Source organism: Rhipicephalus microplus, chromosome 4, assembly GCF_043290135.1.
Source record: "Rhipicephalus microplus isolate Deutch F79 chromosome 4, USDA_Rmic, whole genome shotgun sequence".
NCBI lineage: Eukaryota > Metazoa > Arthropoda > Arachnida > Ixodida > Ixodidae > Rhipicephalus > Rhipicephalus microplus.
In genome coordinates, this window is record NC_134703.1 from 58653761 (window position 1) to 58677393 (window position 23633).

Sequence of the window (23633 nt, forward strand, 5' to 3'; positions counted from 1 at the left end):
TGCGCATATAAATGTGTGTATTAACGGTGATATGTGGGATAAAATCACAACGACGCCCTCTCAATACCTAATGGCATCTTCGGCTGGTGGCACCGGTGGCGTTTTCTGTGCACTCGTGCCGTGCCGTACGTTCGTCTGGGCACCACACGTGTGGTGCCGCATTTTCGGCTGGGCCGGCCACGACACGAGTGCTCGCCACGGCGGCACCGTGGAGGTCAACGGTGGAGGTTGGTGCAATCCCATCAGCCCACGCGCCCTGGCAGATGACGCGGTGACGTTTCATCATTGCAGGCGTGATTTACAGCTGGCGCTGTCGCAGAACACGGCTGGACGGCACGGGAAACGTGCGTGAGCTTACATCATCCGACCGTACTCGAACAAGGCAACTTTTGCTGCCACGATTCCACCGGACACCGAAGGCGATGCAAAAGTTTCCGTAGCCCTCGTCGAGTTGGTAGAGAAGCGATGCAGCACTACCGCCTGGAGAACATATGCGCCCCCACTGGACAAGTAGCGTCTCGCGAGTGTTTCTCATTGTTTGATTTTCTGTTGTTTGCTCTCTTATTGCCAGTAGAAACAGGACGCTGGAAATTTTCGTCTGCTAAATGACGTCTCTCGCATACAGCGCTGCTGAAGCGGATTCAAAATTTGTGGTTGACACGTTCGGCTGGCCCGTAGCGAGGCGTGAAACTTGGGTGGTGTTTGACGTAAATCACTTTCCACCATCACGGTACCAGTGCGCCTCAGCCGAAGATGCCATAAGTTAGCCAGTAAAACAAAAATAACTTAAACGTAAATCTGCACAATTGAACACATTCAGTTGAGATATACACATATATAGTCAAGTCACTCAAAAATTGAAAAAAAAAATTGCAGTAAAGTATAGTAACGTCTGGGTTACTGCTAGTTCCTATAGTATTAAGGTCGTGGTTGTCCCGGCTACTGTACATATCTCTGTAAAACTCCTCTGCTATTTTAGCTATCCTATCTATATTGGTAGTTATTTTGCCTTCTTTGTCCCTTAGTGCATACATCCGTTTTTGCCTACTCCAAGTTTCCTCTTCACTGCTTTGACGCTTCCTCCGTTTTTCAGAGCGTGAAATTGGCAGCAACAAGCACAGGACCGGGTTAACTGGTGGAACATGGGAGAGGCCTTTGTCCTGCAGTGGACGTAGTCAGGCTGATGATGATGATGATGATGATGATGATGGTTATAGTAACGTAATTACTGGCAGTTGAGTGAGTTGGTGTACTGATTGATACTCAGCTGCTCAGCGCATAAAAGGGCGAGAAAGGAAGTAGGAAGGACATGACGAGGAGTGCTCGTGGTGCCTTTTTTAATCGTCCATGTTTGCGTTGAGAAGGCAGTTACGGTTCTAGCAACAGAATCACTTGCATCGCGTAGGGAACCCCGCCGGAGGAGTTGAAAAAACAATTATTGGCCTCGACCAAACGTTTACTGACCGTGTGTTCAAACAACCTGATATCACGTTGTTCTCAGGAGGATTGTTAGTAAGTGCTAAATGGACCTATTCAGCAGTCACTCATACGCTCAATACGAAGGCGTGAAACTTCCTTCAATTTTTTCGTGAAAAGAAATTGTCAGAATTGAAGATGTGGTCATTGATAACAAGGATACAAAGATACACGGGCGCGCACTAACACGTCTACCTTAAATAAAACTTTCTGCATTCCTTGACATTCAGTGCTGCCCTATATGCCTAAAATATTCATGTTCACCTAGCCCCCTCCCTCTGGTAACTTCAACTCTTTTGGCATCAAGCTTGATGTCTATGCATACTGCTGTGTGCAAACTGCAAATTTGTCTTTGTCTGGGGATCGAACAGAAGACGAACGCTTTTCTATGGTGGGGGGGGGGGGGTTGTTTAAACAATTGGACTAACCAGTAAGATATGTCATCTGTCAACTTGAGGATGTATTAAACAGACACTCAAAGCACATAGACACTGAACACAGCAGAATGCGTCGGCGTATCACCGGGAGGTGGCAGAAAGGTTTAGAAAGTAATGATAGAGATACTGTCCCGGTACGACGCTATCCTGGGTTCGATCTCCGGAAAAGAACAAGTTTTCCTCAACTGAGAAACTTTGTGTGAAATTTCTATGGTGTTTCTTGTGGCTTCGTGATACAAATAGGTGGTCGCCAATTTTCCTTTCCCTTTAGGCATGCATGAAGGAGTACTAAGGTAAATTTTTCACCTGCTCTCACAGAACATGGGAGCCAAAGGAGGACGCCTCAGATGTTTATTCATTACGGAAAGATGTTGAAGTTATAAAGACTCGTTTTCTGTTTGTTAGACACAACATTAACGATAAAGAACAGACAATGATGCCAGTGAGCGCATAGGAGATGGTAGTGTTACTAGATGTTATCTAAAGTAAGAAATATGGACGAAAATGTAACTTGCTGCTCGCAGGCACCGAACCTAATAACGTACCAGACCTTGGAATAACATGTCTGATGGATGTCATACTCGAAGGTCTTCTCACATTTTCATTAAAGCGACTAATAATACCATCCCCTACAATTTCCTTGGCATCACTGCCAGTTAAATTTCATTAATACTAGGTTAATTCATTGTAGTTACTGCGCGAAGATTCGAGTTCCTTATATTGAGACGCTTTTGAAAACAACTTTAATTTCATTCATTTCTGGCTGAGTGATTATCAATATAAAATCTTTTGTATTGTAGCAAGGGGAAAGACAAGATCACCATTGTTGAGTCGTCGCACTCTGTATCCAAGGGCATTACAGAATTTTATCCGCAACTGTGTAGCCGCGGACACGGCTGAGGACTGTGTCAAGGAACGTGGAGCAGCCCGTCAAATGGCACATGCGTCTCTATACGTAGCCTAGGAAAGTAATGTAATGTAGTCATAGGGTTCAATGATGATCAGAATGTAAGTATGCTAGAGCATAGAAACACAAGCATGGTCGGTGTAAGTGCTAGCAGAGGTGCCTTGAATTGTTTCGATTTGTTCGAACAAGCATCCCTCCATTCATTTAGAGGAGCTGTCAGTAATGAAAAAGAAAAGACACTATGCTGACAAATTGACCGTATGGTCAATTTATACATGAGTAAGGCGCTGCATGACTGATGTAACGTCACATGTGGACCTATATTGTTTAGGTGATGGGCAGATAATGATGTTGCTACTCTTCTTGAAGGAGAAGCATGAAAATAATAAGCACGAAGCTGTCACGCTGTGACATCAAAGCTCTTTTGACCCGTTAAAAAAATGAACAAAGGCATGAAGTTCAACTTGACAAACGTGCATTTACCTATCCTGCACAGGGGATGGTGGCTAAGAGAAAAAAAAATGGAAAACGGGTAAAGCGAAACGTGCCGCCATCTGAATAAGCATACTGGCACCAAAGCTTTCCATTAAGGCATCATTCCAAGAATAAAACCACCGAAGCTAAGAAGGTAAACTCTATATACATCAAAAGTGAATTTCAAATATAAATAAAAACAATTACTTCGATATAGAACTTTGGGGGGTGCCTATTATGCGAAGATACACACGAACTTGCCGCCATTCGTAACGACTATTTACGGACGCTCACTAATATAAGCTACGGATTGTGTAGCTGAAAGTGTGTTTCACGTAATAATATCTTTGATTTGTTATATCCTCTCATGTACAGTACAGTCCATTGTTAAAGGGTACACTCTAAATAATGAATGAGAGAGAGAGAGATAAATAGAGAGGAAAGGCAGGGAGGTTAACCTTGCAAGCTTGGCTCGGTTGGCTACCCTACACTTGGGGTGGGGGAAAAGGGGAACAATAGAACGAAAAGAGATAGAAAAGAAAAGGAGTAAGAAAGAGAAGCATGAATAGTCAACTCGAGACTACACAGCACGGTCTCGCACAGTTCTTTCACAAGTGGTCGTGAAGTTTAGTGGTCCTTAAAAAGTACAAGAGGGCTTTCGTGGCTTTGCGCGCATGGGAAGCCGTCGGCCAAGGTCCCAGGATCTTCTCTTCTGTAAGCGGCCGTGAATCCAGCAGACAGAGCTTGGCTTCCATAATACGTCGTTCGGTCTGGTATGCTGGGCAATCCATAGAATGTGCTCAAGCGTTTCCTCGCAGGCGCAGAAGTTGAATGAATGAAACCACGCGTATTCTACTGTGCGTCGAGGGCGCTGTGGTGCACACTGACGCTATAGCAGAAGGACAACGCTAAACACTCGAATGAGCACCTTTCATATTACCGGCCCCTAACTGCAAATGGACGTGGAGACCTGATTTGTGCATGACTCTAGTCTGTCGAAAAGAGTCAAAACTTTCAACCAAGACTGGTATTATGCAAATCTAAACCACTGTACTTAAGCAAGAGAGCAAACTCTGGGCAAGCGTTGCACGCAAGCGTTCTATTTAACAGTGGACCCATCTGTATATTCGAAAGAAAAAAATAAAGTGTGAATAATGGCATAAAATTAAAAGTATTTCCCAAATAAATAGCAAGACAACAAAAATCACTTGGATGTCTTCTCTCCCGGTTTCATTATTTTTTTCCTTTCGCGCTTGGCATTGAACGAGAGCGGATGCCGTCCATGATGTCAACCTCAAAACACCGGTGTAATCCCGTGATTTTTGGACATGTGACAACTGTTGCCCCGACTGTCATATTTCGGGCATTATTTAATCAAAGCTGCGTGCGTGTGTTCGTGCGTGTGCGGTATAGTCGTACCTATGCTATTTTCGTCGAATTGCGGCTTTACTGTCCGAGAGGCAACGCTGTGCTCAAGGCTCTGTCATGCTCGGCGCCTACAGAAAGCTTACAGTAAAGGAAGAGCTTGACGACTACGATGGGTCACTTTCATTCAACCTGCAACACATCGCCGAAGAACAGCTCGGAGAAACTTCTTCGAGGAGAAAACATGCTCTGCGGAAACTTCTGCGGCTGCTTTCAGGGGAAGTATTTGGGAGGGAATTTTATTTTAATAAATTTTGGTTAATAAATTTTTCCCGCCAGAAAGCAGGAAAATTTCAATATTGTTTTTGCTGAACTTGTAGACCTTTGTGTTTTCTGAATGAAGGTGTACCATTCTTGCCATACCGCCGGACTCATTTATTTCAATAACTGCTTGAAAAAAAAAGGTGTCTAGAAGATAATTTCACCACATGGCAGAAAATGAAAGACAGCCATAAATTGAAAATTGTGGCGAAAATCCCCCAACGCGGAGAAGTGTGACAACCTAAGTTAAAAAAAAAAAACACTGCAGTTTTTTAACCACTGCAGTCCTCATTGGTGCCATAGTTGTGCAGCCAAAGGTCCTCAGATACGTGCACAGCTTCAAAGAGCCGGCACATCGACAGCGAGCTACAAGTGTGAACAAGGTCACAGCCTATCTTAACAAAAATCTTGCAAGAAGCAACGCCTGACAACAATTTGCCAGTTGTTCAAATTATTGGCAGGAAAAACGTGGGACATGTCAGTAGATGCCATTTTAGAACTCTATAGAGCGCTGTTTTTTGCTTTTCTGATATAATAGCCTGCCCATGCTGAGCAATAGGAAGCGATAGCAAAGCATGGTGGCGCTGCGACTCCGGACTGGCAGCGCCATCTTTGGTAGAAAAGTAGAAATCGGGGATGTAGATGGCGCGTTTTCCCTTCGCTCCAATGCGCTGCCACTCGCTTACTTGCTCGTGCAGAGAGCGCGCGCTGCGTTTGAGTCACTTCATAATGTACCACCTGCAGTGCAGCTTTACAAACATCTCTGTGCTTGAAAAACTTATGAGAAGTGAATCGAACAAAAGGAGCAAAGCTCGTTAGTCAAGTTTATAATGTGGAGCAAAAGACAAAAAAGGAGGACGCCCGAGTCACATTGAAATGCGTTTCTCGGGTCCTCCCTGATAATACCGTGTACGACTATGCCTCGAGAAGTCTAGTTCTGCCGACATGAAGCCGTGTAGTCTATTGATGTGCTGTGTTGACGGTTTATGGAAAGCATATATTTGTTGTTTTGATGTGGTATCTAGCACTAGCAGCCATGTACTGTCATGTGCAAACGTTTGCGGCGTGCTGAAAAAGTAAATAACAACACTATTATACGGTCTTGGCATTAAAATGTCCTAGAAGGTTTACAGTCATGTCCTCCGTGCCACGCATGACCCGCTGACGTCGCCGCGAAGCAGCAAGCTAAGTTTAACCCCAGCAAGTGAAGTTGAAGTGCTCGCTTTTTAAATGCGAAGCATTTCTTAGCGAACTTCGGTGACTTTGAGCGTATCTATCTATCTATCTATCTATCTATCTATCTATCTATCTATCTATCTATCTATCTATCTATCTATCTATCTATCTATCTATCTATCTATCTATCTATCTATCTATCTATCTATCTATCTATCTATCTATCTATCTATCTATCTATCTATCTATCTATCTATCTATCTATCTATCTATCTATCTATCTATCGCTCTATCTATCTATCTATCTATCTATCTATCTATCTATCTATCTATCTATCTATCTATCTATCTATCTATCTATCTATCTATCTATCTATCTATCTATCTAGCCACCTACGACTTCTAGCTCTTCTGGTCGTTTCGATTATGGTATCGATATCAAACTTCGTACGGCATAACACGACTGTATGAAGAATATATTTGACTAGTGATAACGTGAAAATCATGACATGTAGGTGATGAATGTCATGATTTACATTTCGTGGTCCTGCGGCTCTTGCGTTTACGTTTCTTTCGTTTACGTAGCATCTTGCAAAACTAGTATGGTATGACATGATTGCATGGCGAACACAAGTGACAGACCCTAACATGAAAATGATGACATGCGTGTCGTGTAACAACATGAACACATGCCACGCTCATGACGCGCTCGCGGCCGTTTCGCTAGCGTCACATATACCAAATTCGGTATTACAGTACGTGAATGGATGACGAAGGTATGTGACTGGTGCAAACATGATACACATGATTTGCGTGTCATGTAATAACATGACTACATGCTACGCTCATGATGCGCCCGTGGCCGTTTCGCTAGCTTCACATATGTCAAATTTGGTATTACGTGACGCCAATGGATGACGAAGGTATGTGACTGGTGCAAACATGATAATCATGAGTTGCGTGTCATGTGAGAACATGACTACACGCCACAGTCAAGGCGCCAATACATTTCGACGTGACGCGGTGCGCGTGCTCCCCGGCGTTCAATTCGTCGCGTCACGCCGGCGTTGCCACGCAGGCGCTGGTTCTGCCATATACTCGCAGGCGCGCGCCGCGCTACGTTGCTTTGGCGCATTCGCGTTTCAGCGCGTCCGGCACCTCTCTGTCACGAAAAGAGGAAGACGGAGTGTTGTCTGGGTAACGCATCGGCGCGAAATGCCGCATGCCACATTTCGCACTGGTTGCCGTCGGGCCGCGCTGACGGACGCTGGTCGCACCTGGCGTCACACTATAGAGTGCTCGCGTTTTGCTAACGTTGCGTCGTGCCCAGCGTGCGCGCGCTTCAACGCTACATTGGAGTATATTGGGCCCTTCATGATGCGCTCGCGGCCATTTTGCTAGCTCCACACATACCAAATTGGTGTTACGTGACGTCATTGGATGACGAGATATATGGCCGGTACAAACATGATAATCCTTTCACGCGTATCATGAAGAACATGATAACATACCACGCTCATAGCGTGCTCGCGGCCGTTTCGCTAGCTCCACATATACTAAATTTGGTATCACGTGACATGAATAGATGACGAAGGTAAACGACACATACAAACATGATAATCATGACACGGAAGTTATGTACGGCATCATTTAACTCCACCTCGTAACGTTGTGCTGATTTCAAAGTGACATATCAACATTTATCATTCGTGCTTCGCATATCATCGATTCCCACTATACGTGGGATCTGCCATTTTTTTTTCCGGCTCTCGTATCATGCTTGCTCTATCTTTCGCGAACGCTGCTGTGTTCGCCGGCCGTGACTAGATGGCAAACTTGTACAGCTTTACACGCGGAGAGCGTCCCTTGGTGTTTTCTGCGTTGTTGTGGCAGCCCACAACGCAATACATCGGACATCGCTGACGCTTCCGTGGGGCTGCTTCTTCCATCGCGAAAAGGCAACTTCGCACAGCGAGCGTCTCGTTTTAGCGCGCCAAGCTGACCGCACGGCGCCAAAGTTCCCCGCTGCGACTGCTAAACGCTTTGCGCGCGTGTCGCACACGCTCCCGTTTCGGCGAAACACACTCGCCTGCGACCTCTCCCGCGTCTCTCCTCAAGTGTTCCGGAGCTTGCCGCCAGGGCCAGGCGCGGCGTTGTCATCGCTCCAGAAACTTGAGCTTCGGTTTGAAAAGCAGAATTAAGGTTCTGCGCGAAGTCGAAGCGCAGACTGCCAGCAGTCTGCGCTTCGTGTTAACCGGAAGAAAAAACCTGATATTGCGCCTATAGCGCGAGGAAGAGTAACATGAAGCGCAGACGGCTTGCAGTGTGCGCTTCATATTTCTCTTTTTCGTGCTATAGGCGGAATGTCAGGTTTTTCCTTCCGGTTACCATCACTTCCTTCCTGACTCCTTTCTTCTCTCGCTCCATCCCTCCTATTTTAACTGCGGAGCTGTTGTAGAGCTCGGCTTAACGACAGACGAGTGGCCATCGCGTCACAATACACTCCCTAGATACACCATTAGACTAAGGGACAGCTTCGGCCGCAGACAAAGTGGTATTTCTATATTTGACGGAGAGGCGTGCCAGAGAGGCGGTAACTATTGCGAGCCTCGCCGGGTGCCGAGAGGTGAAATAAGGTGTAGACGAAGTGCCCGGCTATTCATACAAACAGCTGGAGTTCATGTACGCCACGACCTAACCGAATGAGGTCAACACTTCTCGGGCGCCATAAAAAGAAGCCGCTCGTCACAATCGACTTCGGACTTTAGCACTAGAGCGCTTCACTGACTCAACAGCTCCCACTCCATGGTTTTGTTTTTACTTTTAACACGAAAGCGTTTCATGCAGGGGGTGCACCACGGCTTCACTGACGTATTTTCGTCACGGATATGACGTTGTAAACTATATACTAACACATTCAAGGCAAAAAAAAAAAAAATGGGCCCGTATCTGCATGTTTCACTGCAAATGTCGTCGAAAGACGATAGTCTTGCGTTTAGAGAGTGTGAACAAAACGTTTGTTTGATTTTCTGCGCAAGAAAGTTGGTGAATTGTATTCTGGAGGCGCAGTGTTAGAGAGTCTCGATCCGTGCAGCGAAGGCGAACGAGCGCACCGAGGCACGTCAGAGGAGAGCGTTATCTGGCAGTGATCTTCGAAAACGAAGGAAGGCGTGCGCGCCTGTCTTGGAGGTTATAAGGTGTGGAACGCAAAGCCACGGGCAAGTGACATCACCGTGTCGTCCTATAGAATTGTTGGAAACAGTTGCCTTTTTGAGCATCGCGTTGCATTGAAGCGTAGCGTGATAAACGCTACAGTCCTTAAAATTACTTACGTATGCCTTTTCTAGTGTAAAGACACACATATAAAATATTGACGCGTTGTTATAGTGTCTCGGATATACGCAATAATTGCTTTTTAATAGAGGATCGCACAAGTATGAACGCTAAAACCTGAGCAATATTGGTGGGCGCTGCGAATGGGGTTGGCCGTTCGGTGGTATCGTTACGGTGGACAGACAGACAGACAGACAGACAGATAAAAATTTTTGCGTCGAAATACCCCAAGGAAGGCTATCGTCTTTAAATACCGAAAAGGAACGGTTCTGTCGCGGGCCGTCGAACCAGCATATTCTTAATCCGCAGGGCGTTGGGCTAACCACTAGACCACTAAGCGTACGTTGTGAAGAGTGCTAACGGCAGGCTATTTATACACACCCTATGCCGTATGGGGGTCCTCAGAGTTCCGCAACTTCAGCGCATTTTTGTCATCAGTAGCGACATGGTGCGAACGTCTCGCATTGGGCGCGTTCTGAAGAACTGACCACACGCACCTGCTGTTGCAACGCGTTACCGCGTAGAAATATGACATGGCGCTGCGCCCTCTTCCAAAGGTGGTGGCGGTAGTGGTTTGAAGAGGAAGAAGGCACCTAATTTCTGCAGCCCGAAGGGAGCACGATGCAATGCTCTCTACTGGGCTGCTGAGCGGGCGCGTAGCTACGCACCCTCTCGTTCTATATAAAAAGGATGTGGCACCATGTCAAAAAGCCCTACGCTGACGCGCTGCACGGGTACGTGTGGTCAGGCTTCTAAGGTCGTCGCCCTTAGCGTTTCTATGAGCGCCGCCTCCACAGAGCATGTCATCACCTGCGCACGCGCTCGTCTGACTCGTGAATCAGGAGAGCATGAAGCTCAGTTCACTCGCTGCCGCGGCCGCGTTTACCAAAGGGAGCACGCTGTTCACACATGGAGTAAGAGCTGTGATCATTTCTCGCGCTTGTCCTGTGCATACTTGTGAGTTCGTTTTGTGCGACTTCCTGGTTGAGCAGCACGCTATAAGTGGCGAGCTATGATAAGTGTTAGTCCACGCACATCCTGTGTATGCTCATTTTGTGCGTGCTTTCTGTTTGAGGTGTGCGCTGGAAGTTTTGAGTTTCGAAACAATGCACAATGAATGCTCAAATACATCTGTGCAGAAACGTTTCACTTTAGCTGTATACATATTCCTGCAAAGAGCAATAAGCCCCGTTTTTTTATTTATATACAAATATTTCAGCCATCTTCACGCACTCTTTAATCTGGTGAGTAAACGATTAACACAGCGCGGGCAAATCTCCCGATTGTTAGGCTAGCCTCTGTTCCAGCCTCCCATCCGCAATTTATTTTTCTCACAGATGAACCGGAACTCGACGCACCAATAGACAGTGACTTCCTTCTCCGTTTTCTTCGAGTGAGGAAGTTCAACGTTGATGCTGCTTTGCAGACCATTCGAAAATACTATAGGGTTCGCACAGAGTGCGGATCTGTCTTCCTCGACTTTTTACCGTCAAAGGTGTCTCCAGAAGCGCGAGCCCTGATCACGGTCATGCCGGAGAAAGATGTTTATGGCCGCCGCATCCTCTACATCAATGTTGGTGAGTGCAATCGTTGCCCTACATTCTTAATCAGGTCCCGCTTAAAGTGCGAGATATAGCGAGAATCCAACCATGACTTCCTTGCCACACGTGTTTAGCCTTCGAGTCGTCGTAGCAACAGTGTAAGGAACCACCCAATTGTTTCAAGTGGAGCTTGTTACAAACTACACATTTCGCAGTCATTCAGTGAGTCAGTCTACTAACTATATTCGCGTCCTAAGAAACCAGGAAGTCTTAGTTGCGGGCCGCGTTCGCGTTGGGGCTAGTTGGTCGAGTCATCCACCCATTCGTGGGCCCTTTTGACAGCTTCTACTTGTTCTTGGAGATCGCTGCTTTTTAGGGGTTCCATCAAATCTTCTTGTTTATTAAAAGAAGCATGTGACTCAGGGCAACGTGGGTCGATGTCCGAAGCAATGCGACTAAGCTTTCCTGTTGACGCGAAAGATCCCTTTGTAACACTCTCTATGGGGAAGATTGAGGCCGGGTCAGCATTGGGTGAGGGAGCGAGAATTTCCTGCGCCCAAGCTGATAGTGTTTCACCATTTCGTGAAAAGAGACTAAAAGGTCGGAGTTGTGCTCGCAACAAGGATCGTCTTGCATATAGGGACCATCGTGGATTGTCAGCCCTCACACTTGGTCATGGACTATTGCTCATTTGAGTTGGGTTTGCTGAGATGCACATTGATATCTATGTGCGCTGGAAACGACGCGATAGTGTGAAAAGCATCGAATGGTCTTTGGTTGATTCTAGTCACAACTTTTATTAAGATTAGGATAGATAGAAAGGCCCGGATGACTGATCTCGAGTAAGCGTAGATGTAAGGCCGCGAGGGGTCGTTTACACCTAGCACGACGGCAGCATGAGCGGCCGCCGCCACTATAATGTCTACCATTGAGCCTGCATTAAGGATTGTCCCATGTGGATCAGCTACAACAGCATAAATCATTCTGTGCAGGTCCTACTGGGCAGCATGTACCTAAGTAGTTAGATCAGGTTACAGATGGCAGATGACTTACCGAATTCAGTGACAATGACAGAAGCCGTGTCGTACATGAAAAAAAAATGGCTCTGGGGAGTACATAAAATTGTGGCCCCCGAAGGTGCGCTGGCCAGATGAGTCTCAGTTTTTCAATCATTGATGCTCTCTATTGTGGGCGTACAGGGCATCATACGCTGCTGACATGGCAATATGGGCTTTTCTGAACGTTGCCATTTCATGTTGCCTCGTTTCACTGATACCGGGATACGGTCAGGCCCCCTCACTGTTACGATCACACTACGCTGACGAGTCCTCTCACTTTAACGATAGTACTGCACTGACGCGCCTCGTTAATGTAGTCACAATTGCATTATACTGACGGGCCCCATGACTAACGATAGTGCTGTGTTGACGGGCGCCGTCACCATAGTCACTGTCTTCCTGATTAGTAAACAAGGTCTCACACAATTGACGACTTGGACAATAGAAACGTTGCGACTTCAATCGTCAGTTATACAGCTGCTTTGAAAGTAACCGTATTTGTTTTGTGTATTACACTATATTTACTGCTACCATTTTGTCAATATAGCTGGCATATATTCTCTGACTTTTCATCATAAGTTTTCACCTTAATAATTACTATATTTTGCAACATTTCAGGAGAATGGACACCTGAGATGACATTTTCAGAGTTTCAAAAAGCTTTAATGATCTGCGTAGAGCACCTGGCATCTGACCCTGTGACCCAGACTTTAGGAGTTGTGCTGCTGCTAGACTACGACGGTTTCACCATAGACAAGATGCTCGGCGTCAGCATTGGTCGACTGAAGAAAATTTTGGAATATTTTCAGGTAACCGATGCGAACTTTACACTTACACACCTTATTTGACGCAAATCGAAGCACGCCGTCATAGATGATAATGCCTGAACAGATGACGTGAATTTAATGGGGCTTATAGGAGGAGATCTAACAAAAATATGTTCATCCTAATGTTCAAATTGATAATCACAACCGATAAAAACCATTTCTGTTTTGCAGCCCCGCCCCGGTGGTCTAGTTCCTATAAGGTACTCGGCCAATCGTCAGCAGGTCAGGGGATCAAATCCCGGCTGCGGCGGCTTCATTTTCGATGGAGACAAAAAACTCTAGGTCCGTGTGCTCAGATTTGGGTGCACGTTAAAGAACCACAGGTGGTAAAAATTTCTATAACCCTACACTACGACGTCTCTCATAATCAAATAGGGGGTTTTGGTACTTTAAACCCCACACATTAATCAATCATTTTTGTGTTGCAGCATGCTTGTCTATTGAATAAATTGTTCGGTCGAGGAATATATCAGTAACTTGCACTCTTCAGACAAAAATCGACGTACTGACCCGTTCAGCGTCAGTACGTCTGGTGCCACATTTATTAAAGGGCCACTCACCAGGCTCCATACCGAATTTTACTTAGAAAGTGGAATTTGTTGGGTGTCCGATGATGAAAAGTTTGCCACAAAAATGTTTCGAATCGGTTCATCATGAGCGGAGATAACAGGTTTTTTGAAGCGGTGCGAAAGGAGGATGGGAGGAGGTGAGCTCGAAACCCTTGCCGCTCCTCCGCGTAGCCTTCGCAAGCCAAATCTCTTGCCCACCCTCTCCAGCAGCCCACCATGAGATGACGTGCGCATGACGCGCCCAAACAAGCACAGCCCCTGAGCATGCGAGCAGCGTTGCTTTGTTGACCAGCGTTATTTTGTGGTCTTCTGCCTGTTTCTGCGGGATGGTTTGAAAACGCTGGCTTAGACGCGGTAGAGTTGATGAGCACAATGACTGCGCGAACGCGTAGGAGCATTCCACGGTGGTCGTCTGCTCAATGTGCTGACCGCGGGGACACGAACGCATGTGAAACGCTGGCACGGTCACTCCTCATAGACGAAGGTAAGATCTTAATCTTATCTGTCCACCCACCCTCTTGCCTTCTCCTCACGTGCTTGTTTCTAGTAGAATCCAATCTGTTAACGACAAGCGATTGCGTTGCTTTCTCACTGAGTGTCCTGTCCGTGCCCACTTCTTGGTTTCGATTTTGTTGTCCCTATGTTTATGTCTCTGTAGAGTGACTCTGAAACATTTTTACGAGTAACCATAGAACGGCCTTAATGAGTATGCAGCCCACGATGTATAAATCAGTCAGCGGCCGTAAACTTGGGCATCTAAGACATATTGTGTTTAAAGAAGAAGGATTCATCATGTAATACTCTGGAAGAATTTAAACCCATTCTGTGTGGCCCCGCCGTTGTGGTCTAGTGGCTAAGGTACTCTGCTGCTGACCCGCAGATCGCGGGATCAAATCCCGGCTGCAGCGGCTGCATTTTCGATGGAAGCAATAATGCTTTGCTCAGATGTGGGCGCACGTTAAATAACCACAGGTGGTCGAAATTTCCAGAGCTCTCCACTACGGCGTCTCTCATAATCATATGGTGGTTTTGAAACGGTAAATACCACATATCAATCAACAAAGACTTGTAAAATCTAGATCGTGTGCTGCGTTATAATATCTGGCTTGCATGTTGTAGGAGCCTCGACTATACCAATCGGCAGTGTTTTCAGACTGGGCTGCAAAAATGTTGCAGGGCTCCTTTAGCACCCGTTCGTTTCCGGACCGACCATGTTCTTTTGCGTTTCAAAGCCATCGAAACCCAGCCGCCGTGGTCGTGCATGGAACCCACACCCCCGATGTTAGCAGCAAGACACGTAGTACCTATTAAGCAGCCACAAAGGTGGTGTTTTCACAAAACAAGAAGCGATTGCATTTTTTTCAATTGTGACGAAATTAGCTGAGAGTGTCTCTTTAACACACAATGTTATAAGTGGTCAACAGTACGGGTCGAGGAGCCGTCATATTTCATAAGCCAGCTCTAATTCAACCGTGGAACAGATGCTGTTTTCGGCATGCACATTTCACCCAGCTATAAATACTTAACAACGCATGGAGTTGAAGAGAACTATGCGTATGTATGAAGTACTGCTTTCCTTCTAGACTCGCTCTACTTTAGCATCAAATAGTAAGGGCTATACTGCGCATTTTCAGGACTGTGCACCCATGCGGCTGAAGGCGGTACACATATTGAACCAGTCGTATACATTTGACTTTATGTGATCGTCAAGCCCGTTATTAAAAAGAAGCTGGTCGATAGGGTAATTCTCAAATAATATCATGTCGATTTATTCTCAAATAAATATCATACTCCTCAATACAATTGCAGGGCCGACATATTGAAGACCCCAATTAAGTGTAGCACCTACCTGCCTACGCTTTAGCAATAATGTTTGCGTAGAATGTGCACACGTCCGCCGTGGTCGTGTAGTATTTAAGGTGCTTGGGTGCTGACCAGAAGGTCGCGGGTTCGATTGAACGTCGATGAACGATGAACGTTCGATCTGAACGTCGAAGATTCTTCGTCCGAGCGTTGGCCGTGCTGAAGGCGCGTTCGTAGACACGTCGTCTGCTTCACAATTTCAATCGATAGCTTGCTCGTGACATTATAGAACATGTGCTTATGACGTCACAGCACATGGGGTTCTAGCATTTCGTCGCCATCAAATCACGAGTGACGCCACAAGCTCGGACATTCGTCCTTGGGGTCGGAGTGCCTCAAAGCAGGGAGGAAGAAAAAAGAGAGTGGTAATGGCGAATCAGCACTGGAAGCACTGAACGTTGCATTGTTCTCCAACCCATCCCCCTTGAGAAAAGTAACCTCAGTAGAGTTCTACGTGCGAAGTACCTCAGAGGCTAGGCTTGTCACCGTCTCTTGTCCTCATGGTGTGTCATGTAGTCACGGTTCATCATAAAAAAGGGCATGCACTACAATGAGTCAATCGCCGTACTCGCAACCAGTTCGTTAAAAACTAAGGAGGCAACATAGTTAACCCAAACAATAGCCGATGACGTTCGTGAAGTTTTAATATCCTTCCTTACATGCCGTAGGACGCCGGAACAGTGAAACAGTCGCACTCGATTATGCCTGAGCTACAGCACGTACTTGGCCGCTGAATTTCCACTAACTGCGTGTATGGAGAGATGAAGATATGATTTTTTACTTTAGCTGGTGGTCTATAAAACTTCTTTTGATAATGTTGTTTTTAGGCGTCTTGAGGTTTGCTTTCTGCATATTGTGTTTCTGTGGGTGTGCCTTTGTCTGTATTGATTCACTTATAAGTGCAGCTATTCAGAGTATCGTTCAAGGTACATGTCTATGACACAAATCTTTCTAGCTTTCTCCAAGGACCTCTTTTTTCTACCTCTTTAATAATATGGCATATAGGTGCATGATTACGCGAACGTTTATTTTGTAGGGTTGTATTTTCAACGCGGCCTTGCACTTGTGTTGTGCAGTGAGACCAGTGAAATACCCGTTGAGCACAATATACGCTGGAGGAGTTCTCACACTAATCGCGTCGTTACTTTTAGATGCGGAGCATCTAGTACTCGAGTCTTGTAGTGCGGCTCCGTCCGCAAGCTTCCTCCTCCTTCTTCCACCATCTGTGCACCCTTCCTCCTCTACACACCGCGTGCGCTTCTCCTCTTCACGAACATTCGCTAGCTGTATAATGTAGCGCGCATGCGCCGTCACGCTTCGAGAACATCGGCAGCTGACGCGCGCGCATGCGCCGTCGCGCTTCGAGAACATCGGCAGCTGACGCGCGCGCATGCGCCGTTGCGCTTCTCCCCCTTCTCGAACATTCGACAGCTGACAGTGCATGCGCCGTCGCGCTGTATATATACTCAAGGTCGGCGCTCGCTCGCTCAGTTGCCGCTCGTCGGTTGGTTTGTACGGCGCGTCGACGTCCAAGGTCGCGGTGAAATGAATTCCAACGAATCCACAAACACAATGATCGACGTCCCTTCAACCAGCGCCGCCCTTTCGCATACGTGTGTACGTGTTCACTCATTTAACACCCCCTCCTACAACCACGTTAACCAATTTAGCCATCGACCCAAGTAAGTCGCAATTTAACACCCCATTTCACAACCACGTTAACCAATTTAGCCATCGACCCAAGTAAGTCGCACTTTAACACCCCGTTAACCAATTATATGCTCCGCATCCAACTCAGTGTTCCCCCGAGAGAAGCTGCGGGCAATTTTTTCTTGCCTCTCTTTTGTCTCGCGAAAAGTTCAAGTTACACGGCGAGAACTACCAGAAACTGCACGAGGAAATTTCTCCCAGCGTCCTTCCCGAAAAGTACGGCGGTACGGGCCCACCGCTCGACTTCGAGGGATTTTGGAGGCAGCTGGAGCTCGATGACAAACTATTCATTGCCAACAATCAGTATGGATATTCTTGGACGACAGCTGAAGACGAATTTCAGACAGGAACATAAATGCTAGAAGAGCTTACGTTTCTGTAAATGTTGGAATGCAACAAAACAAATCCTAATCAAGTTCAAGAAAGACCCAATAAAATTTATCGTGCTGCAGCACACGCCTAAAATTTGGTACACATTTAGTGCCTTGATATCAAAGATACATAAATTAAGCAAAAATTAAAAAAAGAAAGCGACACGGAAATTATCAATGAGTAAAGTACGAAAGAACGGAAATTGTCAGAAGGCTCGCTTCTGTTTTATGCCTAGCTTATTAAATTAAATGACAACTATACCAAAGAAAGTATAGAGAAGGTGATTTGTTGTTTCTCCATCACATTTGTTGCCTTTTAATGTAGCTTATTTGGTAAAGCCTCGGACGCGGAATGCGCAGCTCGTCGGTTCACACACCACCGATGAAAAAGGAGATTTTTCAATTGCTACAATTCCTCTTAATTTAGATCAACATCATGACACTACAGTTAGAGTTATAACAAATATTGCCTCTTGAAGCAAGAAACAATATGACTTCTATGTGTATTGCTTGGTTTATTCGAAGGTTGATTTGATTAACTGGGTATAAATAAAAAAGAAGGCGCATAAACAGAAGCGGCGAACACAGACAGTATTTCACTCTCTAAGCGCAACTCCTGTACGGCATCATTTAGTGGTGTCTGCACCACAAAGAATGATTCTATGAAACGTACCTATTTCACGCTCAATACAAAAAAGAAGATATCAGAGAAAAAAAATTAAAAAATAGAGAAAGTACAAAAGAAAGGGAAAGCACTATGTTCCCGGGGTAGTCCACGAAAACCACCGTCTAGATGTCAGGAAGGTGACACCTTACATCGAGTTTAAAACATTCTTTGCGACTTCCCTTCTAAGCAGACTTCTCTCGACGTGGAAGATCCTGGTGTCGCAGACAATGAGTGAGTGAGAAAGAGAGAGCTTATAATAATTTTTAGTGAAATTTCCGGAGAGATCAGCCTGGTTTTGTCACCTGACTTTCTACTTCAGGTATTACATAGCTACAGGGATGCGCATCGTGTAGGGGCGCTTCTTACGTCTGTAGAGGAGTCGCCTGTAAACTACAGTAATAGCAACTGCGCTGCATGAAGCTCGTGAAGTGTAGACTCAGGACACGGGCATGTATGGTACGTTTTACAGTACACTGTATCAGCAGATTATATGATGTCGGAAAGCACATAACATTCAGACATAATAGATTGTGTTCATATAATGTACTGTTAGCTACATGGTAATCCTGCGTTCTGAATGTGTATAGCATTCAGACAGCAAGAGACTCACTAAACAAACAAGAAACAGTAAAACTACCGAGTGTGGAGTAATGTGACACATCAAAAATTGACGCATAGTTGAACTCAAACTGTGCTATACGAAGAGCACTCTAGCAAACGAAGCTACGTGCCGGCGGAGACGATGACCTTGCTATGGCAGCGGGAACGGCAGGGTACTCTCGTCGGCACTAACCCCTGCATTGCGACGTCGGCGTCATTCCTTCTCGGCTCGAGCAAAGTAGTTTAGTAGCAGCAGCGTATGAATCACTTCCACCAGCTGCGTCGCTTACTGTTTAGAAAGAACTGGCTGAAAACATTTCGCGTTGCGATTCAGTTAACGCAACGGCTAGTGCGGCTGGCGCAGAGAATAGCGAGTTGCGTGGCACAAAGAAATGACGCATGGGCGAACTTTGCAGCAGCCGTCGCAGAAAAACCTCAATCCGTGCAGTGCGTTGTTTACAGTTTTGATATCGGTGGACGCGCTTACCGCACACGGGATCGGTAAAGTCATCGGCAATCGGATGACGGTGCGTGACTTTGGCGCCACCTCTCTGCTCCTGCAGCCAGACTTCCGCTTACGCAGATCTGCGTTTCCTCCCTCACACTTTCATCCCCCATTTTACTCCTCGTGCTACTGCTATACCTCCTTCTCCTTTTCTCCTTTCACTTTCTCCGCTATCGCTGTCATTCATACTCCGCTGCACTCTCCGTTCGTTCTCTTTCATCTTGACCTATGTCAATCATTAGCTCGGTCATGTCAACGCTACATAACGCACGATGGGTGCCTAAGAGTTGGGCTTTTACCAAAAAGTAGTAACTGAAGCAAAGAAAGAAGGAAAACAACCAAAAGGACGAAACATACAGAATCGCAATATCACTAAAGAATCCCATGTTTTTTATACGTATTCTTTGTTTTCATGATTAGCTTGCACGAAGCAACGTCCCATCATTATGATAACTAGTAACTAGGCAAGAAACAGTGTTGAAGAAAGATGAAGAGAGAACATTTCTTTGGCCAATATACGGCTCAGTGGACTGACTACAGAAAGAGTAACGCAAATCTAAAAGAAAAACAATGCATTTACTGAGATTCGCTTGGACAAACTGTGAGGGAAACAGCTTGCGAGCATGACATGTATCGCTAAGCTGTCAGGAAACAACAACGCTTATCAGACTCACCTCGCTAATTGTAACAGAGGCAGATGCATCGCACGGACGACCATGTTAGCGTTCCTCTGTTAGCTCAAGAACAATTACATTCCACAATTACGTCCACGCTGACGCCATCGGCGAAGTCTTGCCGAGAGTGTCCATATGATTGCTATCGCAATAAAAGAGAGAGAACATAGAATGGCAGTTAGACGACGGTCAAAGGGTTCTTTCACGCGTACGTATTTGTGTGAATGAATAAATATTGTTGGAAAGATCTGACAGAAGGAAGAAAACAAAAACGAAATACCTGCGTGAAGGGTTAAATCATTTTACATGAAATTCAGAAACAACGCGTTTTATAAGTGGCACATACTCTGAAACGAAGGAGTGATTTTTCGAAGACATTTTAGTGAAGAAGCCTCGAAGCACTGTGTCCGCAGTCTATACCTCAAAAGACTATTTATCCATTTAGTCCCAGCACGGCTGAAGTAGCGAGTAAATTTCTCAGTTCGTTAGACCCGGTACACTCAAAAAGCCGTCAATGTTTTTCCTATTTCAGAAGGTAGTTGATCAGTGAAGAAAAAAGAACAATAAATACGCTGTATAACGCCTAAATTGCGTAGCACGCGTTAGTATGCAACGCATGCCAGTTGCATGGCACTTAAGTGGCTGTCAGTTAGCTGTCACACTCCAGTGTATATGGTAGCAGCTAGCATGGACAGTCCATTGACCCCGTAGGGTAACTTTACGGCTGACTCAATTCAGCGCAGTTTCAGAAAAGAGCCTACGTGCTAAAGTTAAACTTACTGCTGCCTACTGCGCATCTATAAGCGACACAAGTGAGCAATTTCGCTGTACAGTATGCTGGGTGTGTACAGGACAAAAACGGCAGATGACGTGTTTGATACGTCTGAGGATGCGCTTCCGTTCAGTCTGCAACACGTTGCCTCCGAAGAACTAGGCGAGACGCCTTCGAAGAGAAAGGAAGCGCTGGAGAAACTCAGAATGCTCGTATCAGGTGAAGTTACTATATTCATTCTGCATTGTTAGCTTGATTAGTGAGTGAGAGTAAAAGCAGCAACGTCTATCAAAAGAGAAAGCGAGCGATTCGGGTGTTAAATCTAAATCACTGTCATCGTACGGCGATGAAAGTGAGAGAAAAGTGTAATAAGGCAAACACAGAAACATTCGAAGAGGAGGGTCACTGCCACAAATTCTTTGTGAAAAGGAACGGTCTACAGCACTCATGTCGTTCCTTTGTGAGCGTGTTCTTTGTCTAACCTGGTGTCCATTGCCATATGCTGTAAATATCTTACGTGCTAACAATGATGAAAATACGACGAGGACACAGTTCCCATTAATTGACGGGCTTGTTTAGAAGTAGTTCTTTTTCATAAACATAAAAAAGTGTTGTACTCTTGTTGTTCATTTTATTGATTGAGAAAGATAGAGAGAGCGAAGCATGGAAAGCCATGGATGTTATAAGCAGAGTTCCTTCCGGTTCTGGTACCCATGAGGCAAAAAGACGAAAAGAAAGACAGACCAATAGAGAGATTGTGAAATCACTCACGCACGTGGAGGAGCCCATCACGTCTACAGGCTACATTATACCTTTCACCTGTTGGCTTCTTGGCCTTTGCCCTTTGAGCCCTCGAGGCAAACGCTCTTGGTTGCAGAAAAATGTCTCAAGTGCAGTTGTTTTAGAAGCGTGAGAAACTGTTATCAGTGTCATGAAACTCATATATATACCACGGTTGATGAATTTTTTAAAACTTTGGCAGCTCTGTACGTAAGTTACCAAGTTTAAAGAAACCGAGTTCAGTTATGATCAGCCTGCCTTGTTATACATATTCTGGACCAGTTGTAAGCAGTGGCTATCCTTTGTGGCTTATCTTTCTGTCAAGCTGTTTGAACTTTCTGTGCGGTGCACAGATCAGTTTAAACACAAGTATTTCTTCGGCTGGCTCCCTTGACAAAATGTTGGCTCCAGTAAACTCTTGCGTTTGATCACCACCTATTCCTTCAAGCCTCCATCTTTCTATTAACTTGAGTGACAGTAACTTGAGTGACAGTGATTGAGTGACAGTTTGATTTGGGCTAATGAGTAGAAATCAATGAGCGCGTCTTTCTGATTCAACCTAGGTACATTTATTCATTTATGTATTTACAGACATGAATATACTGCAGCCTTACTTAGGGATATCGCTTGAATGAGAATGCAGTAAAATTCTACGCAACTAACACACAATGAAATGCAAGGAACTTATTTTTAAATGTAATAAAATACACGCAAGAGAACAATAATAAAGATAAAGTTGTTTACATGTTAGTGAGTGGTTCTGCAGTTGCAACCATGAAATTTTTCTGTGGTAAGGAGCCATCACTACGAGAGAGAAAAACCACTTCAAACTAATTAAATTTTCTATTTACTTACTGAAGCACAGATACACAGGTTGTAGACAAAAGCAGCTCAAAGGCAGACTGATCAGCCTACATATCAAAGTTAAGCAGAGAGGCAGCACTTGAACTTATGCAATTGAGTACACATAATTACTTAAGAATCTAATGAGTACATGATTCAACAATACCTAGATTCAAGTAAACCTAAGCCATGTTTTTTGAATAACTAATATCAGACTCCTTCAATGATTGAAGGACTCTGCTAATATGAAGTTCTTCGCGAGAACAGCAGATGAAATTGAAATCACCAAGAGCGTAGCTATAAAAGACGGCAGAGTATAATGCAAACTTATTTTTTTTTCAAGGTTAAGTCGAGTGGTCAGTACGACCCATTCCATGCCATGCCTCACTGGATAGCACACAGAAGTGGGCTATCTCATTCCCAAGCTCTACTGTACGTCGGAAGAAACTTTATGTAAGCACGTCAGTACGAACACAGAAATGTTTTAGTTTCAAAGTGAGGAGACTACGGGTCCAGCTTTTGTTAGTAATTGTGAAAAAAAATAAGAGAACATCAACTGTTTTCAGAAGAACCAAAACTGAACTCAAGGAGTGACGCGAGTTTTCTTCTGCGTTTCCTGCGTGTGAGGAAGTACAACGTGGAAGCGGCTCTGCAAAGTATCAGGAACTACTACAAGAACCGCTCGGCGTCGAACTGCGTGTACCGCGAATTCCTTCCGTCGAAGGTGCCCGTCGAGGCCCGGAGGCTTTGCCTTGTCCTGCCGCATAGTGACGTTCATGGACGCCCCGTTGTATTCTGTCACGTGGGTAAGCTTACTTTACGCACGCGATTAGATTATAGAGATCATGTACACGGGAGCAGAGGATGGAAAAGGAGCGATAAGATGTGATCATTTCTAAACATGTGCAAAAGATGGTGTTGTCTGTTCGACGCCGTAGGGTTACCACGCCCGAGGGGCGAAGCTCTTGGTCGCCGTCCACTAGTTCTAGCTAGAGTTCAACGAGCCGCTGACGTCCTCCTACACCCACGCTCCCTTCGTCCGCCATCGCGGCCTCCCCGACCACCGCTGTCGACGAGGCAGCCCGCTCCTCCTCCACACTTCCGCCGCCTGCGCCGCGCTCCGCGGGCCCGCAACAGGGGAGGAGGCGGCCCTCGTGGCAGCCTCGGCCTCTGCCGAAGCCGAAGGAAACTGATTTTGTTGTTGTCCTGAAAGCACGGACACAACTATCCCTCACCGCCGTTTTCCCCGAGAACGGCGCCGGCAGCGCGCTCATCGCCCACCTCGGAGCGAACGCGAACCGGCTGGTCACAGTCGTGATGGTGCAGGACCAAAACCTCATTCTGGCCTACACCCCACATCCGCT

At 45.7% G+C, this 23633-nt stretch overlaps 1 protein-coding gene across 1 annotated transcript; it reads left to right on the forward strand.

The window, feature by feature from the left end:
- Positions 1-70: 70 nt before the first annotated feature.
- Positions 71-17412, forward strand: LOC142814364 (alpha-tocopherol transfer protein-like). The gene is made up of 5 exons (XM_075893081.1): positions 71-227; positions 10827-11066; positions 12707-12897; positions 15119-15183; positions 17163-17412. Exons 1-5 carry the CDS (start codon positions 71-73, stop codon positions 17410-17412), a joined length of 903 nt encoding a protein of 300 aa, XP_075749196.1.
- The last annotated feature ends 6221 nt before the right edge of the window (positions 17413-23633 follow it).

What these genes read in the sequence shown, in the direction of transcription:
- LOC142814364 (XM_075893081.1), top strand. Translation starts at nt 71, where the DNA reads ATGGCATCTTCGGCTGGTGGCACCGGTGGCGTTTTCTGTGCACTCGTG. An exon ending in AAATTTTGGAATATTTTCAG is followed by an intron (nt 12,898 to 15,118) that starts GTAACCGATGCG and finishes GCGCATTTTCAG; the next exon opens with GACTGTGCACCCATGCGGCT. An exon ending in TCGTATACATTTGACTTTAT is followed by an intron (nt 15,184 to 17,162) that starts GTGATCGTCAAG and finishes CCCCGAGAGAAG; the next exon opens with CTGCGGGCAATTTTTTCTTG.